Source organism: Balaenoptera physalus (genome assembly GCF_965194825.1).
Source record: "Balaenoptera physalus genome assembly, chromosome: 15".
In the NCBI taxonomy this organism is placed as follows: domain Eukaryota; kingdom Metazoa; phylum Chordata; class Mammalia; order Artiodactyla; family Balaenopteridae; genus Balaenoptera; species Balaenoptera physalus.
In genome coordinates this window covers 12445465-12468937 of record NC_138894.1, presented here as the reverse complement: position 1 = coordinate 12468937, position 23473 = coordinate 12445465, and the positions used below count along the sequence as shown (strand labels likewise).

Here is a 23473-nt window from a genome sequence, read left to right as displayed (position 1 = left end):
TGCTCTGGCTAGGGCTTCCAGTAATATGCTGAATAAAAGTGGTGAAAACGAGCATCCTTGTCTTGATCTTGATCTTGATCTTGATCTTGATCTTGGAGGGAAAGCCTCCAGTCTTTCTCCATTGAGTATGAGGTTAGCTATGGGATTTTCACATATGGCCATTATTATGTTGAGATAGTTTCCTTCTATTCCTAGTTTGTTGGGTGTTTTTATTATGAAAATATGTTGCATTTTGTCAAATGCTTTCAACATCAGCTAAGAAAATCACCGGGTTTTTTTGGCCTTGATTCTTTTAATCTAGTGTATTACATCGATTGATTTTCTTATTTTGAACCATCCTCGCCTTCTAGGAATAAATCCTACTTGGTCATAGTGTATAAAACTTAAAGTGCTGTTGAATTATGTTTGCTAGTATTTTGTTGAGGATTTTTTGCATCAGTATTCATCAGGGATATTGGTCAGTAGTTTTCTTGTTGTGTCTTTGTCTGGCTTTGGTATCAGGATAATGCTGGCTTCACAGAATGAGTTTGGAAGTATTCCTTTCATTTCAGTTTTTCAGAAGAGTTTGAGAGGGATTGGTATTAATTCTTCTTTAAATGTTTGGTAGAATTCACCAGTGAAGCCGTCTGGTCCTGGGGTTTTCTTTGTTGGGAGGTTTTTTATTACTATTCAATCTCCTTTCTAGTTATAAGTCTGTTCAGATTTTGTATTTTTTCATTATTTAGTCTTGGTAGGTTGTGTGTTTCTAGGAGTATGTCTGTTTTATCTAGATTATCTAATTTGTTGGCATACAGTTATTCATAGTACTCTTTTATAATCCTTTGTAATTTTTGTAAAATCAGTAATAATGTCTCCTTTCACTTCTGATTTTAGTAACTTGAGTCTTCTCTCTTTTTTTCTTAGTCAATCTAGCTAAAGGTTTGTCAGTTTTATTTGTCTTTTCAAAGAACCAGCTCTGCTTTCATTTATTTTTTTCTGTTGTTTTCTATTCTCTATTTTGTTCATTTCTGCTCTAATCTTTATTATTTCCTTTCTTCTGCTACCTTTGGGTTTCATTTGTTTTTCTTTTCAAGTTCCTTAAGGTGTAAAGTTAGGTTGGTGATTTGAAATCTTTCTTCTTTTTTAATGTAAGTATTTGTAGCTATAAAATTTCCCTCTTAACACTGCTGTCACTGCATCCCATAAGTTTTGGTGTGTTGTATTTTCATTTTATTTGTCTCAAGATATTTTCTGATTTCCCGTGTGACTTCTTCTTTGAGCCATTGGTTGCTTAAAAATATGTTGTTTGATATCCACATATTTGTGAATTTTCCAGTTTTCCTTCTGCTATTGATTCCTAGTTTCATTCCATTGTGATCAGAAAATATACTTTGGAAAAAAGAAAATATACTTTGTATAATTTGTCTTTTAAATTGTTAAGACTTGTTTTGTGGCCTAATACATGACCACATATGTTAGGAGAATGTCCTGGAGAATGTCCCATGTGCACTTGAGAAAAGTGCATATTCTGCTGTTGGGCAGAGTGTTCCGTATATGTCGGTCAGTTACAGTTGGTCTGCAGTGTTGTTCAAGTTCTCTTTCCTTATTGATTTTCTGTCTGGTTGTTCTGTCCCTTATTGAAAGTGGGGTAATGAAGTCCCCTACTATGATTGTAGATCTATCTCTCTCTTCACTTTTGTCACTGTTTACTTCATATATTTAGGAGCTCTGACGTTTGTTGTATATGTTTATAATTGTTATATCTTCTTGATGAATTGACCCTTTTATCATTATATAATATCTTTCATTGTAGCAGCTTTTTGGCTTAAGGTCTGTTTTGTCTGATGTTAGTGTAGCTATCCCTGCTCTCTTTTGTTTACTATTTGCATGGAATATCTTTAACTAGCCTTTCATTTTCAGCCTATGAATGTCCTTAGATCTAGAGTGCGTCTCTTGTAGACACAATATAGTTGGATCCTGTTTTTTTAATCCATTCTGCCAATCTATGTCTTTGGGTTGGGGAGTTTAATCCATTTACATTTAAAATAATTACTAATAGGGAAGGACTTAACTGCCATTTTGTTATTTGTTCTCTATATGTTTTAAGGGGTTTTTTTGTCCCTCCTTTCCTCCCTTACTGCCTTCCTTTCTATTTAATTGATTTTTTTTATAATGATACATTTTGATTTTCTTTTGTGTATATTCTATACTTTTTTGTGTGTCTGTGGTTACCATGAGGATTACATACAACATCCTAAAGTTCTTACAGTCTATTTTAAATTGATATCAATGTAACTTCAATATTGAAATTTTCTTGTCCTTGAGACCTTACTACAGTATGTACCAGGCATTGCATTAAGCACTCTACATTTACCTCATTTTAATCCTTTTAGTAACCTGAGATGCAGCTCTGACTATCTGTGTTCTACAAATGAAGAAACCAAAACACAAGGAGAATAAATAATTAACCCCAAATCACATAGCTAGGAGGTAGCACAGCAAAGTCAGAATTCAGTCTGATCTGCCACACCCTCCTGTGTTCCACCCAGCACCGGGAACCGTCTGAACTCGTTTCCTCTGCATTCGTCACATCAGGTGGGGTGGCAACATGGCTTTGTTAAAACTTGTAGCTGACTAGTCCCGTTCTTTCTAAAACACATAATTGATGACTTTTATTTTTTATTCGACATTTAACATGGGTGTATATGCGAACATGGAAACACAGGAATGGGAACCCAGAGTTGCAACTTGAAAATATACACGTAAAAATAAAAGTTTTCTGAAGTTTAACGTGGTCAACTTATAGTGGAAGTTTTCCTTAAAATTATTAAAAATTTTTTTCAATAATGAAGCAAAACTTGAAACTCTTCATTCGAGTAATAAGTATACATTTTAAAAACACTGTAGGTTGGATCGTAGGGGATTGTTTAATGAATACATTTTTTTTTCTTCTTTAATAGTCTACTGCCGGAAACATTAATTGGAAGTATGTGCTCCGTTCATCTGTTGATATTTTATCGCCAGATTCTTGGAGACGTGCTGCTGAAAGACAGGATGAGCATGCACGGTGCTGGTGAGAAGTCTTCGCAGTTTCCTTACGTACAGCAGTGCATCACACTTTGAGTAAATGTAACCTCTGCCAGCCTTTATCTTCTGCTTCTGAAGGTGACATTTGGAATAAAGTATTTAGAATAGCATCAGTGTCAGTCACTTACGTCAGGTGCAAAGCATTGTGCTCAGTGTGCATCCTGTGTGAGCTCCGTACTGTTACGTTCTTTACAATATACGCTTTTTACCATTCAGATTCTGGGGACTTGAGATCCTAAATTTCAGATGTAATCATGTTTTCCCTTAATGTCTTTAATAATGTTTTTACTACGTGTTTGATATGTATTATCATCTTTTTGGAAAGAGACCAAAATTACCCAAAATAACTGGTTCTTAATGCAAGAAGTTTAAAAATCAATAAAATTGGTGAATCCAGGTAAGAGGTGTTCAGGGGTTCTGTTTTTATTCTTGCAACTTTTTTGTCAGCTGGAAACTTTTTCCAAGTAAAATGTTAAAAAGTAATTTTAAAAAATCAGTGAACTGTCACACATGATTGAACTTGCACAGAAATATGCATGTGTTGTAAGAATTACCTCCAAAGAAAGTTTAATTTTATTGGATATTCTTTATTGAGTGCCTAGTATATGCCAGGCATTGTGCCAGGACCCAGTGATGAATGAGACAGGCACCATCATCCCTACTCTCGTGGAGCAACAGACTTCAAACACAAAATTATATGAATAATCCTTTTCAACCTCAAGTGTTCTGAAGGGAAATACACAACAAGAGCGCACCCTAGGAAGACCTGAATTAATTCATAGGATGAGGGAAGGCTTCCCTGGGCAAGGAATATTTAAGACAAGACCTGAGAGAGGGGTTAGACATACAGGGGAGATGGGTGGGGGCGGATCCTTTCTGGATAGAGGGACCAGCATGTCTGAAGACCCAAGGCAAGAAAACCTGAGTGCACCGGAGGGATTGAAATTGCAGGCAGGCCAGTGTGGCTGGACTAAAGGGAGAGGGAGAGAGAGCCCCATGACGACTTGGCTCTCGTGGGCAAGTGGAGTTCACGGTTAGACACAAGTCCCCTCCCAGGGACACACCACCTGGATAGGTAGATAGAAATGGAACTACCTAGAGTCAGAGAAGCACCAGTATTTCTCAAGGAATAATTGTAATTCTAAAGGAAGGACAGTTTAAGGCTTCTAGTCATCACTTGCCTCTGAATTTGTTTCAATGGCTCTAGAAAAACTTCACGAACGACCTGACTCCTTAGAGAGGATAAGGCTTATTCGTTTTCCTATAGGTAGGGAGAAGGCTACTCAGAATTGTTGGCTTCATTTGAACCTGAGCATCAGAATAAACTTAGTAAGACCTAGAGAGAGGATTTTTCTCTACTGAGGACACAAGATTATAGAAGTCATTGCCCTTGCCGTTTCTGAAGTGTCCTTCCTGGTGGGCCTCTTTGCACAGCCTTCCACGTGCCATTATTGATTGTGAAATATCAGTATTCTCCTGCACAGTACTTAGGCACGTGGTCAGAATCCCCAACTCCTGATTCCTTCCGATGTCATCCACGACCATCCGTTGGCCCCAGGCTGGGCAGGAGCTGCCCGCCCTCCACCTCCTTTCCCTTGGTGCCTCCTGGTTCCCACTCAGCCTCCTGAGAGTGTGGGTGCCTCCTAATTGGAAGATTTCTCTTACCACACCACACTTCAGTCATGAGGAGGAAAGAGAGGTTGAAAAAAAAACATAGAAAGAAGAACAAAATGTTCTAGTCTTATTCTGTTCAGAGCCACTTTACTCCCACCTAAAAGCTTTTATCTACTTGGTACCAGACTCATTTCAGACTTCCCCGGGGTGTGGATATAGGGGCAGATGGAGGCTGAGGGGGCAGCTTCCAGCCCTCCGAGAGGTTAAAGTGGGTAGAATGTGTTATCAACAAATCATGTGGCACAGTAATTTCAATCTGAACGAATGTTTTTATGTCTGTTGCTATAAAATACATTGGCTGAAGTTTACATAAAATCCTTTTTATTCTTTTGTATTTCAGATTTAATTAGTAATCCAGTGCTGGCCACCTTCCCCAAGCTCTTGGAGCAGCCTGACGTAATGGATGCACTCAGGGTGGGTAGTATGCATCATGATGGAAACCTGGCGGGTTCTAAAAGCGGTTAGACATACTGCATAATGAGTTCTGACACTGACTGTAGGTCTTTGTGGGGTTTGTTTCTTCCCTATTTGGATGATGTCTCCCGATCCCTGTCTGTTGTCTAGCTAACTTGGTCTCATCCGTCCTTTCTTACTATGGATGTTACTTCCCCAGGGCTGCCTTCCCTGACCCAACAAGCAGATGGAGTGCCTGCCGTATACCCCAATGCAGTCTCCTCCCTATTGTTTGTTCCTTGACTTAAGATGGCCACCGATTGTGTCCTAAGAGCAAAAATCCAAAATGGTTTGTTAGATAAATTGACTGAGTTTCCAGGGGAGAATCAGGGCACGCATATCATTTTTATTTTAATTTGAAGTATGTTATCTGTTGTATGAAAAAGCAGCTGGATATTAGGTTGAACCATATGAAATCTCTTAATTTTTAGCCATTTATTGGCCTTCAAAAGCGGCAGTTTCATAAGGTTCAACTTAAATATCAGAATCGACAAATAGTAGGCCTGTGAGGCAAATACTCAGATAACATAAGTGCTGTAGGGGATGTGTAACCCAGGTCCTTGCAGACTTAAAGAAGGCAGCATATGAAGATCAGGATCCCGTTTCATGGAAGAGGTCCTCCGTAAGATGCACCTCATAAAAGCCTGGGGGCCACGTCGGGCTTCGACGTGCCGAGACGGAAGAAGAAGACATCACAGGTGGGAGAATCAGCATGAGCGAACATTTTGAGGCAGGAAGGAATAGGGCGTGTTCTTGAGGAGAGCAGATGACCCAGTCTGGCGTGTCGGATGTCGTCTGTAGACGGTCAGGGTCGATCTGAGTCTCATCCTGTGGGTGAAGAGTGTGGTAGGCGGTGGGCAATCTATGAAGGGTCTTGCTTTAGGAACCCCGGACGGCACAGAGACGTGGAGAAGCACATGCGCAGGAGGGAGGGGAGCTGTGCTGGGAGGTGAGTCCTCTCGATAAGGAGGGAGGTCATACGGCCCGGTGGAGTTGGAAGGAGGAAGCATCATCTACGGAGGTGTTTATTAGACTTTGCAACTGATTTCACTTGCTGGTTTGGCTGGGGAGGGGGTGTCAACAGTAATGGTCAGGTTTTAGAAAAAGATGTAAGAAAACGTTCTTGGCATTTGCTTTTCTGTAATTTCAGACAAGCTCATCCAGCACTATAGTTAGATAACGCAGAATTTCTCTTTCTTCCCCTACAAAGCATTAGTATATTAATATTTACTCGTTATACAAAAGGTACATAAGTTGATTCATTCAACAAATATTTCACGAGAGCCCACTATGGCTAAGGCACCATGCTGGGCCCTGGAAGGTCTTTGATGCATACTTCTGTGGGGTTAATTAACTCTGGGTTTTTTATTTCTTTAAAGAAGCTTTTGTGAAACTTTGTGCACAGGTTGGAAATAGTTACTTGCAAAGCTGTACTTCATTCTATCTCTCCCTGACCATTGTCCTCATCTCGGCGAACAGAATTGTCGAGGAGTATGGTATTTGGCAGAATTTTCTACGTTCATGACTGTCTTACCTTAAAAGCTTAATGGTATTTTATTGTTTAGGTGCTGCGTTGGTGCAGTTTGCATGGATGTGTTAGCGTCGCACTGATTCTGTTCTTAAATTAGTTTTGACTTGTAAGAATCATGGGCTTCTGAGGAATCGTTCACTGATAATCCTGCCTCGTCAGTCTGGTTCTGGGTCATTAGCACTTGATGCCTAATTAGAGATTCACTCCTTACATGTGCAGGATCTGTACAGCGTTTGTAATCCTGTCCGTAAGTTTAATTACAGAGTGAAGTTGCAGAGGTGTGGCAAAGACTTGTGAATACTCGGATTAACATAATATTTCTATTTGCTTTTTAGAGTTCCTGGGCTGAGAAAGAGAGTACATTAAAAAGGTCAGACAAGGTAAGGTGATTGTGCACCCCGAGCTTCACGTGTTCTGTGCTCAGTGTCTGCTGCACATCCTAATCATGCCTCTTTTTTAGCTGAAGTAACCATGGTCCTAATCCCTCTTGACAGTTAAACGGTGTTATTACGGTTGCAAAGACACCTTCCAAGAAGGGTATGGGTGATCGAGTCCAAGTGTAAAAAGAAACACCTGATCGAGACAGTCATTTCAGATCACTGAGTTTATTGAACTGAGGGGAAGTTTCTAAGCCAAAGTGTCCCAGTTGGCTATCAGATTTCTCTCATTTAAAAAAAAAAAAAAAATTCCCCTAGCTCTCAAAGTCCGTATCAGGTAAGGAGAGGGAAGAAGAAGATTGGCATAAGCTGTAGCACACATTGAAAGCACGCATGGCCGTGCTTACATGGCCGGAGAGCGTGGTCATTACCAAACAGAACTTGCAGTGATCAGTGAGTAGTGGCTTGACTGCTCTAGTCTGGGATTGACAAACTTTTCTGGTAAAGGGCCAGAGAGTAAATATTTTTGGCTTTGCTGGCCACATGTGCTCTGTCTCAAATACCCGGCTCTGCCACAGTAACGCAAGGCAGCTTCAGGCAATGTGTAAACACCTGGGCAGGGCTGTTTTCTGTAAAACTATTTCTAAAAAGGGATGGCAGTGGGCTGCATTGGGCCCATGGTCCATGGTTTTCGGACTTCTAATCTGAACTTTTCATTATCCTCAAGGAATCATGGGAGAACAAACAAAGACACTAAAAACTGAAAAAAAAAAGTGTATATATTGTATCCTTATTTGAGTTTTTGTTTGACTAAAACTGGCAGGTTTAATGCCCTTCTAGCTCGGCAGTGGACAGGTGCTGGGCCTCGGGCCTGTAGAAGCTGCCTCTCCACACACGGTAGCCTGCGGGGGCCACATCGCAGTGTAGACCGCCACCCCGGCTGTGATTCCCACCCCAGCTGCCGGAGCCGGGCCGCCTGCCCGTGTGGATATTGCCCAGCTCTTGTTATGGGGAGGCGGGGTTGACAACACATTCTTACTGCTTGGGGCTCCTTTCTCCGGATTTCACGCAGAGCCCTTGCTACCCTTCCCCTGTATCACCTTGACCTCATTCGGCAGTACAGCTGACTTCACGTTGTGTCTTAGTTCCATTTACCTGGAACCGCACCCTTGTCCCCGGAATTAGATTCTGGCACCCCAGTCCGCTTGATGGAATGTCTGAGACACTCCATGGCACTCAGGGGGTACCCTGGCCTCAAGGAGCCCCTTGCAGACCCTCAGAGAGAGCCACTTGTCTCTCTCCGCGGTGACTCCTGTTGTGTCCACGTCCTGACTGAGCAGCCGGTTCAGAGCCGACTACCTGCCAGACACTGATGGCACCTCCATCCCACCCCCTAGACAGCTTCTAGTTAACAGAGTTCATACAATGTAACACTTGAGGAGGAATGACCTGGGTCCACTCACAGCCACTGGTGGTGCCGGTGTTTTCCCAGAGAGACAAGGAGCTCCTGAAGGCCGTGTTCCTCCTGGTTTACCACGACTGCGTGCTCCCCCTCCTCCACTCCGCGCTCCTGCCCCCGTTCAGGTGGGCAGAGGAGGAGACCGAGGCCGCCCGATGGAAGGTCATTGCCGACTTCCTCAAGCAAAACCGAGAAAACGAGGGCGCCCTCCAGGCTCTGCTGTCGCCAGCGGGGCTCCATGAACCTTTTGACATTTCAGAGCAGACCTATGACTTCTTGGGTGAAATAAGAAAGAACGCAGCCTGACAGCGGTGCCCCTTGACCTTCCACTTCCCGCTGAATCTGATAGACCCTCCATGACAACCTGCATCGCGTGAGAAAACCAGAAGTAACTGTCCCATCATAACTTAGGCTTTATTCTTTTTTGTTGAGGCCACATTCTATAAGAAATATTTATCTGATCATTTGAATATGTGTTAATACAACGAAGTAAATTTTTATAAGGAATACTATTATATCTAAATTTAAAGAGAGTTTTTTTTCAAAAACCAACTCACAAATTTTTGTTTTGTTTTTCTTTTTCTTTTTTATTGAGTATGGTTGATTTACCATATTATGAAAGTTTCAGGTGTACAATATAGTGATTAACAATTTTTAAAGATTATATACTCCATTTAAAGTTATTAATACTGGCTATATTCCCTGTGCTGTACAATATATCCTTGTGGCTTATTTATTTTATACTTAATAGTTGTGCCTCTTAATCCCCTACCCCTATCTTGCCTCTCCCCACTGGTAACCACTAGTTTGTTCTCTATATCTGTGAGTCTGTTTCTTTTTTTTTATTGAAGTATAGTTGATTTACAGTGTTGTGTTAATTTCTTCTGTACAGCAAAGTGACTCAGTTATACATATATATACACTCTTTTTTATATTCTTTTCCATTATGGCTTATCACAGGATATTGGATATAGTTCCCTATGCTATGCAGTAGGACCTTGTTGTCCGTCCATTCTGTATGTAATACCAAGTAACAAATTTCAGTTAACTGTATCTATAGATTTGTATGAAAGCAAGATTTTATCAAAAGCTAAATTTATGACTATTCAAGAAAGTGAAAATATAATCCACAGAATAGGAGAAGATATTTGCAAATGATATATCTGTTGAGTCTAGGACTGAGAATATATTAAATATATGATTTTTGTTAATAAACTTTATGTTGTGAAATGTAGGGGAAATCAGAGTAATCTATTTGAGAAAGTTGTGTTATTAATCACTGAATTCAGTCTAATATTTGAATGTGGTTGATTCTAATTAGATATAAAAACAGAATCTAGTTTTACCTTTTCAAGTCCATATAATTGGTGCTCTTAAAAAGAAAATAAAACAAAACAAAAAAACACCTCCAGGCTTTGGGGACTAAGTTAACCCACCCCTGTGTCAAAGAACAAAGATTTTGTTGCATTTCAAATAAACCTGTGACTGCCAGTAAATTGTCCCAAGCCCTCACCGTTAATGATAACAGTACAGCTGGCATTTGTTGAGTGCCTGCTGCGTATGTGCTCATTTACTAGGTTAGCGCTCACAGCTACTAGAGGAGGCCAGCACTGGTTTTTTCCTGTATTACTACTGCTGAAGAAACAGGCCAGGCAGATTCGATAATTTTCCTGAAGTCAGAGCTAGTAAGTGGCACAGCTAATGTACCTCGTAGAGACACCATGTATAATCTACAACCTAAGACATTCCCCTCATCAGTGCAAACATTTAAGAATTGCATGTGAAAATAAAACATGAGAAGGCTATTGGAAGGAAAAGACGATCAAATTAGAGTTTAACCTAAATTATCAGAGTACCAGCCGAGGAATTTTTTTGACAGCGTGCTGCCTTAAAGGAGGCATTTACTTTTTTTTTTTTTTTAAAGTTACTTTTGATTCTATTTGGTTTTGTTTTGTTTTTTAAATTTTATTTATTTATTTATTTATGGCTGTGTTGGGTCTTAGTTTCTGTGCGAGGGCTTTCTCCAGTTGCGGCGAGCGGGGGCCACTCTTCATCGTGGTGCGCCGGCCTCTCACTGTCGCGGCCTCTCTTGTTGCGGAGCACAGGCTCCAGACGCGCAGGCTCAGTAGTTGTGGCTCACGGGCCTAGTTGCTCCGCGGCATGTGGGATCTTCCCAGACCAGGGCTCGAACCCGTGTCCCCTGCATTGGCTGGCAGATTCTGAACCACTGCACCACCGGGGAAGCCCGGCATTTACTTTTAGAGATCCATTGTATTATGAAACTCCTGGGCTACATCTTAATCAGCTTCCGCTAAACCCTTAACCAAAACTCAACTTGGGCCTTCATCTCAGAACTTAACATGGTATGAAAGGGCTCCCAGCCACAAATGTCATGAGAGAACATGGCCTTGGAGAAGAGATTTCACTATGTCTCCACCGCCCCCCCCCGACCCCCCCCCATGCCCTCAGTGACGTGTGGGAAGCCATCATGACGAGCTGCCTGTCCCCTTCCCAAGGTGGTGCCTCTCTCCCTCTGGGACCATGGCCCTCCACGGCTCCTGCTACAGGAGAGGGGTTCCAGCCTGTGTAAATGGAGGTGGTGCGCGTGTGTACAGAGATTTCCTTGCTCTGTCAGAGTTGTGTCATCTTAGGTCCCTGCTGTCTCGTTTGAGAGAACATGAGACCATGTCGCTCCCCACTGCGAAGGTCTTTAATTCCTAGCTGCCACCTTTTACTTTTTCTAATCATTTAGCTTATTCTTAGCATCAAGCCTGAGGTGGGGCATTCTGAGCGAAAGAAAATATTGCTGGTGAATTCCTTTCAATGAATGTACGGTGTGGAGCGAGGGAGCTTTCCTTAGAAGTTGTTTTCACAGACTGTCTTCTGTGTTCATTTGAAATGTGTCGTGCTTGACGAAGGCGGCCAACTTCAGGGTTTCTGACACAGAAGCCAAACACGGAGACAGGAGAGAAAACAGTTTCAGTCATGCTCGGGCCCAAAAGGAAGGCGCGGAGGCAGCTGGGCCGCGCGGAGCAGGCTGGGCCGCAGGGGTGAGTGCGGCTCCGCCGTCCAGAGGCTGAAGTTCCCTCCTCGGTCAGTGGAGGCTTTTTTTTTTAAAAAAACAATGAAACCTCTCTGGCTTTTTAATGCCACCTTTTAGCTTCCAAAACAGGAAGAGGTTGTCACGGAGCCAGAAACATCCTGGAAATGAGTCCTTGGGGGTCCCCGTGTCAAGGAGCAAGACTTGACAACGCACCGAATTAACCATGAACTGCAGCAAGAGGGCAAGTACGGGGTGCCTTCCTGTGAGGGGTGGGGGGGTCCCCACATCAGAATCACGGGTCGGGGCAGGGGGACCTTCCCTGGCGGTCCAGTGGTTAAGACTTCACCTTCCAGTGGAGGGGGTGTGGGTTCGATCCCTGCCCGGGGAGCCAAGATCCCACATGCCTCCCGGCCAAAAAACCAAAGCATAAGACAGAAGCAATATTGTAACAAATTCAATAGAGACTTTAAAAATGGTCCACATCCAAAAAAAAAAAAAGGAACCATTGTGGAGGACGGGGGGATTGGCCCGCTCCCTCCACCTCCAGCCTCATGCACCGGATTGAACATCACATCCATCAGGTCTGCTGGAGGTGGAAAATGTTGCAATTCCCTGGCCTGGGGGCCCGGTCCGGATGGCAAGGGCCGGGGGGCGTGTACTACAGACCAGGTACCGCCTCAGTCGCCAGTAGTTTTATGGTCTAAGATTGAGGCCAGAACAACTCCCAAGGGAGTGGTTGAAATGCATGATACCACATCCAAACGGAGCAGGTTTGACTTGCCAACCCAGTAGCATCTAGGAAACCCCCAGGGACCAGGGAGGGCGCTGGAAGTGTCATCTGCCAGCCCAGGGCTTTGTCAGTTTACAGTGTTACAGGACGTCCTTTGCTGTGGACTTGCTCACTTCCTCTGGTGTGAAGCATTCCAAGTTGGGAGGTTTTCTCTGGGCGTGGAGGTGACCAGAGCTGGCTGTAACCTAGCTGCTTTGTGTTCTGCTTCCTCAACACAGAGAATCTGAGACAGAACCCTACTGACTCAAGGCACCATACATCTGAGGTTTATAATTGCCCATTCGTTCGTTCATTCATTCATTCATTCATTATGTATTTGCTGAGCACCTACTATGCTCCAGGCACAGCATTCGGCTTGGAGGACCCGGTGGGAGCAGCCCTGATGAGATCCCTGTCCTGACTTACAATGCACGATGTGGATGTAATCACACATGAGAACCATGAAGAAGGGCACAGACTGCTGGAAGGGCCTCTCGCTGTGTCTTTCCGTTGTTGCTGTGATATTTAAATTCCAGCCATCCCATGTCTATGGGGTTAAGAGCCCTGCAGGGGGCACCGAGTAAGCGATCAGCACAGGTGGTCCTTCTTACCGTGCTCTCTCTCCCCAGACACCGCCATCCCACGCTGGGGACCAGCTGGCTTCCACTCAGTTTTTGGAAGTGGATGAATCCCTCACTCTCTGAACTCCCACCGTTCGCTGTCTGAAACTCAGGAATATGTGGATTTAAGAACATGTGGATCCCTCAAGAGCCAGACTTGCTAGCGGAAATTCTGATATTTGAAGGCAGTAATAGATTTGGATGGGGAGGGATGGGAGGAGTGATAAATGAATGGTGAGTGAAGGGCTGGGCCATGATGGGTAGGAAAACGGAGGCCTCGGAATTTATGTCTCAGTGACTGACACTGAATGAGGGCGTGCAGGCGTGCGGGCAGAGTATAAAATGGAAATCAGAAATCATGGATGGAAAACAGCTTGAACTCGGGACTTTGGTAATATGGCCATTGGGTAGTCCATTTCTCATGCTCTGGAGACAGACTGGACCTTAACCTGCTCATTTGTATTTGACTTTGCCAACAAAGATTAACCTTGCCGAACTTTGCCCTTTCGAAGAGTCCACTTGGGGAGATAACAAAAAAGGCTCCAGGCTTTCTGAGCCATTCTCCAGGGAGGTCTCTCTGGATAACCTAATCATTATCCCATGAGTCCGTCCTTTTTCCTGCCAGCTGTCCTTTGACCCTGAAGCATTCTGTGCCTGCCCAGACCCCAAGGACACTGGGAAACAGACTCAGTTCTTCCTGATGGCCACAAACAGCATTACCCGCAGCCTCCTCCCAAGCCTGGTCCTGTGGGTGTGTGCATTCTAACTCCCCCATTTGGGAGTCAGATTGATTTGTAGAGATAGTAGCTGCAACCCAGCTGTGTCTGAATGAGCAGGCCAGAGCCAGTGAGACATGAGTGTCCCTGCAGAGTGAAGGGGGAGGGCTGGGCTCCTCCTTCTACGGGGGGAAGCAAGTGCATGGACATCTGGTGCATTTGCTGTCCAGTATCCATAGACTTCTGGTAGCTTCACCCCCCTTCTCCTTCTGGAGGAGTCCCCCCCCCAACTACACCACACCCTTTCATCCCTTTCATCACAGCTCCAGGAAGGGCTATGATTAGCTTAAGAAGATCAGGATATGCCACTCCCCTGGTCACAGTGATTGGATTAAGAATGGACCAATAGAGAGCAAACCCCAGAAGATTTACTCCGGAGCCCTCTCCTTCCCTGCCCAGTGTAGCAGGAGATGTGAGATCTGGAGCCACTGTGTATTGCAGCAATTTTACTACTGGGAAGTGAAAGCCTAGAGCTGTGTGTACATGGGGTTAGCACTGAGTGAGGTTAAGAATAAAGCCAACGGTAGTGACAGCAACAGGCAAGCAGGGCTGGCAAACAGGGGATCTTAGGTCCTTGGTAACATTGTTTGAGTCCCTGGATCAAGCCTGACCTGAAGCCAACATTCCCCCAACTTCTCACTTACCTGAGGTAATAAATTCCCTTGGTTGTTAGAGCCAGTTGGGGTGGGTTCTTCTAACACGTGCAGTGGGAAGAATGGATACACTGTCCCTTCCCCAAGCATCTCTGGCTTTCTCCTGGCCTGCCTCTTATCTGTCAGGCAACCAATAAATCTTTTATGAAAAATGTATAAGGCGATTTATTGGTGGTGAGAGAGTTTGAGGAAGAAGAGACAAAAAAAAAAGAGAGAAGCAGTTGTCTCCAAAGTCTTTCTGACGGAGAGGGTAGATTCAATCATTCGAAAACATTTATTGAGTACTTACTGTGTGCCAGGCAATATTCAAAACAAACAAAGTTACTGCTCTCCTGAAGCCAACATCCTAGGGAGGGCAGGGACGGGAGACAAACAATATGCAATATGGAAATGAATCAATAAACAAAAATACGAGGTAGTGATAAGTGCTCTACAGAGAATCAAAACAGGCTGGTAGAGTTTTGGTTCTGGTCAAATAGAGATGGATATTCTACCCTTTCCTCCCCACTGAATGCAACTAAAGCCCTGGACAGGATGCACGGAACAGCTTTCTGAGGTCTCTGAAAAATAAGTAGAAGTGGGACTATTTGGGAAGGAAACCAGAATTGAAAATACTACCAAAGTGGTGGTGAGTTTCCCAGTTTTTCCCTCCAGATTCTTCAGGCCTGGGCTCAGACAACATGAAACCTAGAACTGTGTCCAGGATACAGACCAAAAACGTTTCCGAAAAAGCCCTCCATTTCTGGGCTTAGGAACGGGAAAGAGAGCCCATATAGGTCAGAGAGAGTGTAGAAAACCCCTGTTTATTTGTGGGGTTTTTTCCATTCTTTCCTGCCCCCAGGCAATCTAGTGACAGTAGGGGTGACAATGGCAGTGGCAGCCAGACAGGTGACTAAACTCTAAGGAGGGGCACCCTTCTCTCTGACCAAAGGAACTGTGGTCCTAAGAGCATGGGGGGAAATCCTTCTTTCTCTCTCTTTCTCTGTGTAAATATATCTTGTTGCTTTTTGTCACAGTAGAGCAGGGAAAGTAAAACCCTAGCTTTTTAGCCAGAGGACCAAGGTGAGGGTGGAGGGGTCAGGATCACCTGGGAACTGGAAAGTGTGGGGGGATCATGCGGAGGAGGGAGCTAAAGAAAGTGATCCCATAAAGTAGTGTGTGAATGTCTTAGCTGCCCCTAGACAGCATGCCAAAAGATTTTAGGACTGAGCAGCAAGGTCCCAGACTAATCCTAGGTCCGAGAGTAGCACACACACCAAACAGGTCTCAATAGCACTGCAAAGCCTTAAAAACTGAACTGACATTGTTCAGGTGGTTTCAGACCAGAGAAGGTAGACAGGAACTTGCAGCCTGTATCTAACCAGGCTGGTCACCTGCTAAAGCAAGCAAAAGTCAACATTTTCTATAGGATTTAAAGAAGACCCATAATCCTATAACATAATATTCAAAATGTCCAAGATAAAATCCACAATTACTTGATATTTGAAGACCCAGGAAAATCTCAACATTTCTCAAAGGGGAAAGATGAAAAGACAATAAGAGACAACAAGTCTGAGATGACACGGTTTTTGGAATTGAGACATTAAAGCAGCTGTTATAATCGTGCTCTAAGAAGTAAGGGCAAATCCCCTCGAAATGAATAGTCTCATCAGAGAAAGAGATGATATAAAAAGAACCAAATTGAAGTTTTAGAAATAAAAAATACAATAACCAAAATGAAAAAGATTAATTGGATGAACTCAATAACAGAATGCAGATGATAGAAAAGTCAGTAAATTTAAAGATAGTTCAATAGGTCAACATAAATCAATACAGATAGATCAATACAAATTTTCCAGTTGAACAATAGAAAGGAAATAGATTGAAAAAAATAAACAAATCCTTAAGAACCCGTGGGACAATGCCAAAAGGTCTAACATTCTTGTCACCAGAGTCTCAGTAGGAGGGGAGAAATAGTGTAGTACAGAAAAAAAAGTTTTTTTGAAGAAATAATGGCTGAAAACTTTTAAAATTTGGTGAAAGACTTAAAGTTACAGATTCAAGAAGCTTAGTGAACAACAAAAAGGATAAACTCAGGGAAAGCCATGCCCAGCCACATCAGACTCAAACTATAAAACTAAACACAAAGAAAAAAAGTCTTGAAAGCAACCAAAGGAAAACAATGCATTCAATATAGGGAACAAGAGTTTGAATTACTGAGAATTTCTCATCAAAACCAGAGGCCAAAACATTTCTTAAGTGCTGAAAGAAAAAACAAAACTGGCAACTCAGAATTCTATATTCTGCAACAATACCCTATAGGAACAAAGGTGGAATTAAGACATTCTCAGATGAAGGAAAACTAAGGGAATCTATTGTCAACAGACTTGCTCTGAAAGAAATGCTAAATGAAGTTCTTCAGGCAGAAGGGAAATGATACCAAAGGAAAGCTTGGAACATCAAGAATGAAGGAACAGCAACAGAAATGGTAAATATCTGGGTAAACAGATTAATTTTTTCTCTTAAGCTCTTTAAAATATGTATGATGGTTGAAAGCAAAAAACATAACATTGTCTGATGGGGTTCTCAACGTATCCATTTATAACATGAATGACAACTACAACTAAAAAGAAAAGGGTAAAGGGACCTATACGTTCTTCACTCCATCCGAAGTGGCAAAATACTCTTGAGTCGACTGGAAAGTTAAGTATGTATACTGTAAATCCTAGAGCAACTTCTAAACAAATAATACAAAGAGACATGGTAAAAAACTCAATAGATGAATTAAGATGGAATCCCAAAAATGTTTTTAAAATCCAAAAGAAGGCCCAAAAGATGAAACAAAGAAATGAAACACAGAGCAAACAAATAAAAAACAAAAACTGAAATGGTAGACCAAAATCCAAATATATCAATAATTACATTAAATGTAAATAGTCTAAAAATACAATTAAAGGCAGCAAATTGTTGGGAGTTCCCTAGAGGTCCAGTGGTCAGGACACAGCACTTTCACTGCCATGGCCGTGGGTTCAATCCCTGGTCTGGGAACTAAGATCCCACAAGCTGTGTGGCACGGCCAAAAAAAAAAAAAAGCAGCAAATTGCAGAATGGATTAAAAACAAAGGCCCAACTCTGTCATAACCACACACACAAACCATTATAAATATAGTGATATAGGTAAGTTAGAAGTAAAAGAGTAGGAACATATATATCACGCAAACACCAAGTGTATTATAATAAACATGCAAACATCAATTATAAGCAACAGTATTTGCATACATTGTTGGTGGGAGTATAAATGGTTTAACCACTTTGAAAAATAGCTTGACATTATCTAAAAATGCACACCACATGACGCACAATTCCATTCCTGAGATATTCCCAGTAGAAATGCATACCTAGATGCCCTAAAAGATATGTTCTAGAATTTTCATAGCAGTGTTACTAATTAAGACCCCAAACTGAAATAACCCAACTGTTCATAAACAATAGAGTGGATAAAGTGTAGAATATTTATACAATGGAATACTGTGCAGCAGTGAGTGAACTACAGCAGCACACAACAACGTGGATGAATTTCCCAGGCATAATGTTAGGCGAAAGAAGCCAGACGCACAGAAATTCATTCAAAAACAAGCAGAACTGAGTGATAGGGTTAGACATCATGGGAGCAGACATCTGGGGAGAAGGGAGGGCAAAATGATTGGGTGGAGTCTGACAACATTCTATTTCTTGCTCTGGGTGGTGGTTTCATGGTCTGTATGTTTTGTGCATTTTTTCTGTAAGCATATTATACATCAATAAAAACAATTTTGAAATGATTTTTAAAAATCAGAATGGAGGGACTTTCCTGGTGGCACGGTGGTCAAGAATCCAACTGCGAATGCAGGGGCACAGGTTCGATCCCTGGTCTGGGGAGATCCCACATGCCGCGGAGCAGCTAAGCCCTTGCGCCACAACTACTGAGCCTGCGCTCTGGAGCCTGCGAGCCACAGCTACTGAGTCCGAGTGCTGCAACTACTGAAGCCCACACACCTAGAGCCCGTGCTCTGCAACAAGAGAAGCCACCGCAGTGAGAAGCCCGCACACCGCAACGAAGAGTATCCCCCGCTGGCCGCAACTAGAGAAAGCCCGCGCACAGCAATGAAGACCCAACGCAGCCAAAAATAAATAAAATTAAAAAAAAAAAATCAGGATGGAAATATTAACAGAGGAGGTGCTGGTCTTACTATGGAAAGGAGAAGCAAAGAGAAGTGATTTCAGGATGAGAATTAGATGAACAACTACTTATAAAGCGTCTGCCATTAGCCAGAACTGTCCTGGAAGTTTTCAAATAGACTATATCTCATTTAACTCGCCCCAACACACAAAGGAGAAAATGTGACCCGCAGCCTCACACCAGGCTCTGACCTTGTCTCACAGCGCATTCACACCTACAGCCCCAGCGAGGCATCAACTAGACTGGAAGGCGAAGATGTTCTCACAGCTCTAAACTTCTGTCCGTCCCGGCATCCCATTGCCTGTGGTGCATTATGAATCCCACAGCTTTCTTAGGAAGAGCCTCAGTAGAGCGTGCTATACTTCATCACATATAATAAAACATGACTTGGCTGAATGTAAAATGTTTAAAATATGCCAAATTTTTTACAGCCTTGTTTTGTCGCATCTTCCCTCCTAAACATATGAATTGTCTCAGAAGGTAGAAGTGGCTCAGGCCCTGTCCAGGTTCTGGTATTAACTCTACTTCATAGATGAGAAATAAGCCTGAGAAAGGTTATTTTCCTTCTTGTTTTCCCTGAGCTGTTCCCATAGACTCTGTGCCATGTTGTCGGTGGCTGAGTCCAAGGTATCCTACAGACCAAGAGAGTGGCCACGGCTGATTTACAGCAGTCCGGAGAGGGGGCAAGAGGTGGGATTCCTGGGGCAGCGCCTGCTGTGCTGGGTTCATCCTGCAAATGAGGTGGGTCTGGAAGGCAGGTGGGATCAGGGCCTCACTTCCCCGCTAGATCCCCACAGGCCTGAAGGAGGGCACGACCGGGCTGGCTTGACGTTTACTCCATGTGCCCTTTGCCTCTCTTTGCAGTGACTTTGCTTTGGGCTCATTTGTCCAAACTCTCCTGTCCCCTGGCTCTCACCCAGCTGTCTCCCAACCAGGCAAGACCTGGGCCCGGGAGGGCCGGCCCTGGTTGTTCAGGAACTGACCTCTTGTGGTGGACATCTCCTGACCCCAGCACACAGGGCAGTCCTCCCACATCCCCTCCACTCCAGGGCTGAGGCCACGGAGGGCAGGGAGAATGGACCTCCAAACCCCGAGCATCCCCAGCAGACTTTGGGGCACCGGGCCTTCCTGCAAGGTGGCAGATTCTCAGATTGACAGGCAAAGGGCCCACATCTCCAGGCCCTTTCTTTAGAGGGAAAGGAGCCACTTGGTCGCTGGGTCACAGCCCTGCAGCTCGGCCAGCAGGCAGGCGGAAGGCAGGAAGGAACCGCTTGGCCCCAAGCCTGGCTCCTGGAAGCACCGGCTGGGGCGCTGGGGCAGGGAGGGGAGGAGAGCTCGGGTGCCCACTGGGGCGGATTCTTCCCAGAGAGGGAGGCCTCCTCCGCTGGGAGAGAAAAATAGGAGAGGAGGACGGTGACACAAGGGTGCAGAGAGAGAAGGAAGCGCCACGTCCCCAGGATGGGGCAGGAGCTGGAAGCGAGGGCTGCTCCTCTCCCTCTGGCTTGAGGCCCCCAAGGATGGAGAAGGCCGGAGCAGGGCATGCTGTGACCTTGACTTGACCTGGCAGATTCTTGGTCTCCTCACTTGGAAAAGGGGCAAACCAGCCACGTGCCGGTCTGTGGGGAGCACCAGAGTTGACTGCAGATTTCTTGGCGCCTAGTAGCTCCTCAATAAACGGTCCTTGTCATTCAAGCGGCTCAGCCTGCATTCTGGGCCCCCGGTTGGGGTGGTGGCTATAGCTGGCCTCCCCTGGAGTAGCACGCCTGGGATTCAAAACTTCCTTAGGAGGAAAAGTCTAGGAAGAGGCTCCGGCTCTCCTTCCTTAGCGACTCTGCCCCAGCCCGGGCGAAAACCTGTCTGTCTGATGCACAAACCGCATTTCACCGAGGATTCTCTTGGCTGGAGCCAGTGGAAGGACCTGCTGAGCTGGAACGGTTTTTTTTTTTTTTTTTTTTTTTTTCCTTCCAGGCAACGTCCTCTGATGGGTGTGTCGAGCAGGAGGTGATATTTGAAGGGCTGCGGGCACGGGCTGTGGAGCCAGGGCGCCAGGCAGTGGGTGAGAGCATGGCCTCCCGCGACCCGCCTCCCACCATCTACGCCCAGCCCGAAGTGCCCTCGGTGGTCGCGCTGTTCCTCACCATCCCCTACGCCTTCTTCTTGCCTGAGCTGGTGAGTGCGGCCGTGGGGGCCACCTGCCTAAAGCGGGGGCTGGGAGATGCCGGCCTGGAGCTGGGAGCAGCTCCCGGGGGAAGGGGCTCCAAGGCCGGAGCTGCCGCGGCCTCCAGTCTCCCCCACGGGGCTCCAGGCTGGGTGTCCCCTAGCCCTTCCCTGAGCGCCTCTGGGCTTCTGCAGTATGGGGGGGTCACCTCCTCCCAAAATGAAACCCACCGGGGTCACTGGGCAGGCGACCTGGTGATCGGAGGTGTGGGCCAACTGCTAAAGTATCCTGGGTCCTCAGGAAGATGTTGGGAACGGACTTTTATGATGTGGTTTCTTTTCTCCAACTGCTTGTTGTTTGTGCTTTTCTAAAGTTCACAACGGGGGCACTCTGTCTTTCCTTCTGAGAGCAGCTCTTCCAGTATTAGTCGTCACGTCAGCGTCAAACGTTGAACTTGGAGTTGTGTGGGAAGTTGCTTATGATAACATCTGCCATAAAACAGTCGTGTGAGGCGCCCCGGGTGCTCTCAACGACCTGTCACTGCCTTCCTCTCCGGGTCCCTGCAGCTGAAACGGGGCCCCAATCCCTGCTGGGTCCAGAGTGTTCAACAGAACTCGAGTCCACTCTGAGCCAGCTGTCACCGTGTCCTTTTCACCGACGCGGATCACAAGTCTGGTGAACAATTTAGGGCAGAGAAGTTTCTTTTGGTTTTCGAACACCTTCTGAGATTTCTGATTTGTGGGTGATATTTTCTTACCAACTCTGAGTTTGGCAGTGCCGCCCCTGGGCAGGGAGGAAAAGACAGAAAGTGGTTCCAACTTCCAGTTGGAACTGACGATCCTCTCACCCTGTCATCTGCCTGGAAGGCTGGCCTGATTGAGTGATCTTTTGGCAAACTGGCTAAAGGGAGCCCATTGATGGCAACAAGAAAGCTAAGCCTGGGAATTCCCTGGGGGTCCAGTGGTTAGGACTCTGTGCTTCCACTGCAGGGGGCTCGGGTTCGATCCCTGGTCGGGGAACTAAGATCCTGCATGCCGTGTGGCACTGCCTTTAAAAAAAGAAAAAGAAAGAAAGAAAGGGAAGCCAGGCAGGGTGGGCCCCGCGTTTGGGTGGCTCCAGCTGAAACCCCACCCAAGAAGCAGGTTTCTGCCAGGCCTGGCCCCTAGGGGGATACAAGTCAGGGCGTCCCGCCAGACTGATGGCATCTCAGCGCTCCTGTGAGTTCTCTGGACCAGGTGCGCCCCTCGCCTCGGAACAGCCACAAGAATGGCCAGGGTGGGGTCAACTCCTCCCCTTTTTATGGAGCACATGCTCCGTGTCAGTCACACCAGCCACTGGCGACAGGACCCATGCCCTCCCAGGTTCCCTGTCTGCTGGACGGAGGCCAGCGAGCACTTCCTTGCTACAGTCAGACGGTGCTTGAGGGGGCGAAGGTCCTGCGCTGTGACACCAGCAAGGAGAGGCCATCCGACCTTGTCACCTCGGAGAGGGGTCCGGGCCTGTCACTGAGGAGGCAACTTTGCAGTTGGACCTCAAAGGACAGGCTGGATTTCCAGGCTGGAGGGCAGGAGAGGGAAAGGCCTGGACCCCAGGAGAGGCTGGCAGGCAGGAGCCTGGAGGGATGGGGCTTCAGGAGTCAGGAAAGTACCCAGCAGTCGCGAGAAGGGCCATCTGGTGCCTGCAGCCCCAGGACGCTGGGCTCCTGCAGCGGAATTCCCGGCGGGGAAGAAAAGTGCTTGATTATGCTGGGCTCCGGGGCCTTGAGTATCTCAGGGGGTGGGATGATGTCACTGGTTCCATATCGTTCATTTCTTTTTCTTTTGATATCATTTTAGATTTATAGCAACGCTAGTAACAGTAGATCAGTGTTCCCATATACTCTCTACTCATCTTCCCTTAAGGGCCACATCTTACATAGTACAACTGCCAAAATCAGGGAATTAACATTGATACTACGCTATCCACTGTTCTAATGAACCTTGTTCAGATTGTGCTGAATTCCCCACAAACGTCCTTTTCCTGGTCCAGGATCCAGTTCAGAATTCTGCATGTCATTTGGTGGCCGTAACTCCTTCATCTGCTTTAATCTGGGCCGATTCCCTCCATCTTTGTCTTGAGACTTTTGAAAATACTTATCAGTTATTTTGTACAAAGTCCTTCCATTTGGCCTTGTCTGATGTTTCCTCATTACAACTTTCGTTTTAATTCATAAGTAATCCTTGTTCATTGCTGAACACTTAGAAAATACAGAAAGAATTATAATCCATGTATATGCATATATTCGTATTTATACACATATGAGTATATATTTCATGGGTTTATTCGGTACATGCTCTTCTGCACCTGCTTTCTCCTTAAATGAGCGTTCCTAGCATGGAATATAGGACCAAGTGTGCATCATATCTGGGGTGCGGATGGGAAGGTAAACAGGAGAGGATGGGAGAATGTCCAGTTGGTGGTTAATTCTTTTTTTTTTTTTAAACCGCGTCGTGCGGCCTGCGGGATCTTAGTTCCCCAACCAGGGATTGAACCTGTGCCCCCTTAAGTGGAAGCGTGGAGTCTTAACCACTGAACCGCCAGGGAATCATGATCCCCATGAGCAGGAGATGTGCTGGGCTGGAGAGAAGAGTGCAGGATCAGCCTAGCAGAAGCCCCTCTGTCCCCGGCCGCCTGGATATGCTGCCTGCTGCCACCCA

At 45.2% G+C, this 23473-nt stretch overlaps 1 protein-coding gene across 7 annotated transcripts in view; it reads left to right on the top strand.

Annotated features, from left to right (window-relative positions):
* NPHP1 (nephrocystin 1) overlaps positions 1-23473 on the top strand; it is a 102554-nt gene that overhangs the window by 53443 nt on the left and 25638 nt on the right. For 2 of the 7 annotated variants that reach the window (XM_082426784.1, XM_082426783.1), the window contains exons 17-20: positions 2940-3052; positions 5081-5154; positions 7060-7104; positions 8594-9905. In XM_082426784.1, coding sequence (XP_082282910.1) covers positions 2940-3052; positions 5081-5154; positions 7060-7104; positions 8594-8866 — 505 coding nt within the window. In that variant the 3' untranslated portion in view covers positions 8867-9905. The other 5 variants (XM_082426781.1, XM_082426782.1, XM_082426780.1 and 2 more) reach the window with 5 other exon arrangements.